The sequence below is a fragment of the Plasmodium relictum genome, assembly GCF_900005765.1.
Source record: "Plasmodium relictum strain SGS1 genome assembly, contig: PRELSG_00_v1_179, whole genome shotgun sequence".
NCBI lineage: Eukaryota > Apicomplexa > Aconoidasida > Haemosporida > Plasmodiidae > Plasmodium > Plasmodium relictum.
Window position 1 is genome coordinate 15351 of NW_021628364.1, and position 2717 is coordinate 18067.

The following is a 2717-nucleotide window of genomic DNA, read 5'->3' on the forward strand; positions in this document are numbered from 1 at the left end:
ATTTTTTCCCTTTTACTTAGAAAAAAATCTTTATGCAAAGAATTAATGTTGTTAAATTAAAGATTCATGAAAAATAAAAAAATTAAATTATTTTTTTCATGTTTTAGTTGTAGTTCAAAAGGAATTTTTGAAATATATTAACCTTTTTTATACATAATCTCTCTAATTTCATCTTCTTGATATTTTAAGGTAATTTTTAGATTATATTTTATTTTTTTTTATTTTACATATATACACATGCAAAAATATTTTGCTCTTTTTTTTTTTTTTAGTTAACATATATATAAATATATCTACAAAAATAAAGTACACATAAGTATATTAAATTTATATTTATAAAAAAAAAAAAGAAAAAATTAAAAAAAAAACAATTTTTTTTAAACTTTAGATAAAATAAATAGGATGATAGAAATTATGTTACTTTAAATATGAGAATAATAAAAGGTTGGATAAGTTGTTTGATTACCACATTTACATTTTTAAGTAATATAGTATATATATTTATTCTTATAAAATTTTTTTATCTATGTATTTAAAGAGATAATTATTTTCTTTTTCCGTTCTAACGTTCTTTAATTTATATTTCATTTATATATATATATAGGTTTTTACTATGAGAAAGAAGTTAGAACATCATTAAATAGATCTAAATTTAATACAAATAATTTATTATTTGATTCTAATTTAGAAAAAAACAAAAAACTAGAAAATACTTCTATTACAAAATGTAATATTAAAGGAAAAGAAAGGACAAATAGTGCTAAAAATTCTTTTATTCAAGGCTTGAATTCAATATCAACTGAAGAAAAAGATTTAGGTGGTTACAATAATTTCGTCATAAAAATTAATGAAGCTTTTTCTGAAGCAAAACGTGCTTATATAACTGCTAATTCTTATAGATATTCGCGTTCATACTTAAACAAATATTCGACTGAATTTAATAGAACAGCGATGAATGATGTATGGGATTTTCTAGACTGTGAAGAAAAGAACATACAATTCTATAAAAATACTAAAAAAAAAATGAGAGAACAATTTTACAATTTACTTTCACTAAAAGAGGATAAAAAAAATGACTTATATAAATCAGAACTCTCTGAATTCCAATCAAAAATAAAAATTCATCTAAGAACTATAGATTCATATCGTAAAAGATGTAAAGAAAAAGACAATAATGCCTATAAAAAAGTAGATTATTATTTATACCATGAATTCTGTGGAATATGGGGATGCATTTCTAGGATTAATTCTCCCACTAAAGGTTATGCATATACTACAAATATTGCATATTCAGATGTTTTAGATAATTTATTATCATCGCTATCATATTATAAAACTTCTGACAAAAAATTTTCAGAAATTAAAGATTTTTTAAATTCTGATAGAGTACAAATAATTATGAAAGAAAACATATGTAAAAATAAAGTTAAAAATTCTTTAAAGTTATTAATAGAAGAAATTAGTGATATTAATGATATTTATGTGAAGGATGTAAATATGGAACTTAGTTTTTTTTCTTCTTTTAGAAATGATTGCAAAAATGCAATGTCAATAAATATTACTAAAAATAATATTGGATATATTTTTACCACTACTTTACAACGTAGTGGAGGATATCAACAATATAACATATGGAATAATCAATTAAAAACAAATTTTTATAAAGCTGAACAAAAATTTAAAGATTTACTTAAAAATGCACTTGAAGAATTAGGAGAAGAAATAAATTCACTAGTTTATCCTGAAAATGTAATGACAGAAGCAAAAAAAATATTTACAGAAGGAAATGGTGCATATCATCGTACAAAAAGTCTAATTGAAGAAAATTTTAGATTAGAAAATTTGCCACATAAATATAAAAACAAAAGAATTTCTGATATCACAAGTGAAATTACTGAATTATATACTAGGGCACTAGCATTTAATATTAGTTTGAAAGATAAATATGATTCATTTAATACAAAATATATGTCTATTGAATCTAATAGAGATAGTGTAGAATTGGCAAAAAGAGAATTGCTACAAGAAGAAAACAAACTAACAGATATTACATATGATGTTTTGTCAAAAAAAAGAGATATTGAAGATATTATAGGGTCAGCAAATAATGAACTTATTTTATTAAAAGGTGGTTATGATGAGTTAATGATATTAGTAAATGAAATTCAAAGTTTAAAAGAAAATATTCAAGCAAAAATAGATAATCTACAAGAATTAAAAAGACAGGAAGATGAAGATAATCAAAAGAGCATAGAAGAGATAAGAAAATACCTAGAAGAAATAAAAAAAAAAATTAGTAGTTTAGAGATAATTATAGATTTTAAAGGAAGTGCAAAAAATGATCTTGAAACAATTGAAAAATTTATAGGTGAAACATCTTTTAATGATAGTGAATATATACAAAAAAAACAAGAGGCCGATGGAAAAATGGACTCGGTATTAAAGGCTTTATATGATGATGAAAAACTGGAAGAATCATTTAACAAGATACTCCGATTTTTAACTGAAAGAGAAGCTATAGAGTACATGAAATGTGATTTTGAGAATCTTAGTAATATATTAAGTGAAACAAAAGAAAAGTCATTGGAAATAAACAGTATACTTAGTAAGGCTACAGATATCATGAATACTCAAGTGACACCTATGGTAAGTAACATTGTGAAACTTAAGAACGATATAATAACGAATTCGATTAGAGATTTATACATTAAAATGAA

General features: G+C 22.2%; 1 protein-coding gene across 1 annotated transcript in view; it reads left to right on the forward strand.

The window, feature by feature from the left end:
• Positions 1–428: 428 nt before the first annotated feature.
• The window catches only part of PRELSG_0017500 (reticulocyte binding protein, putative), a gene marked incomplete at both ends in the record, with an annotated part of 4985 nt that continues 2696 nt past the window's right edge, over positions 429–2717 (forward strand). The window contains 2 exons of the mRNA XM_028675223.1: positions 429–483; positions 605–2717. The exon at positions 605–2717 is cut by the window's right edge and continues 2696 nt beyond it. Of these exons, the coding sequence (XP_028531032.1) occupies positions 429–483; positions 605–2717 (2168 nt within the window). The remainder of the gene's footprint in view (positions 484–604) is intronic.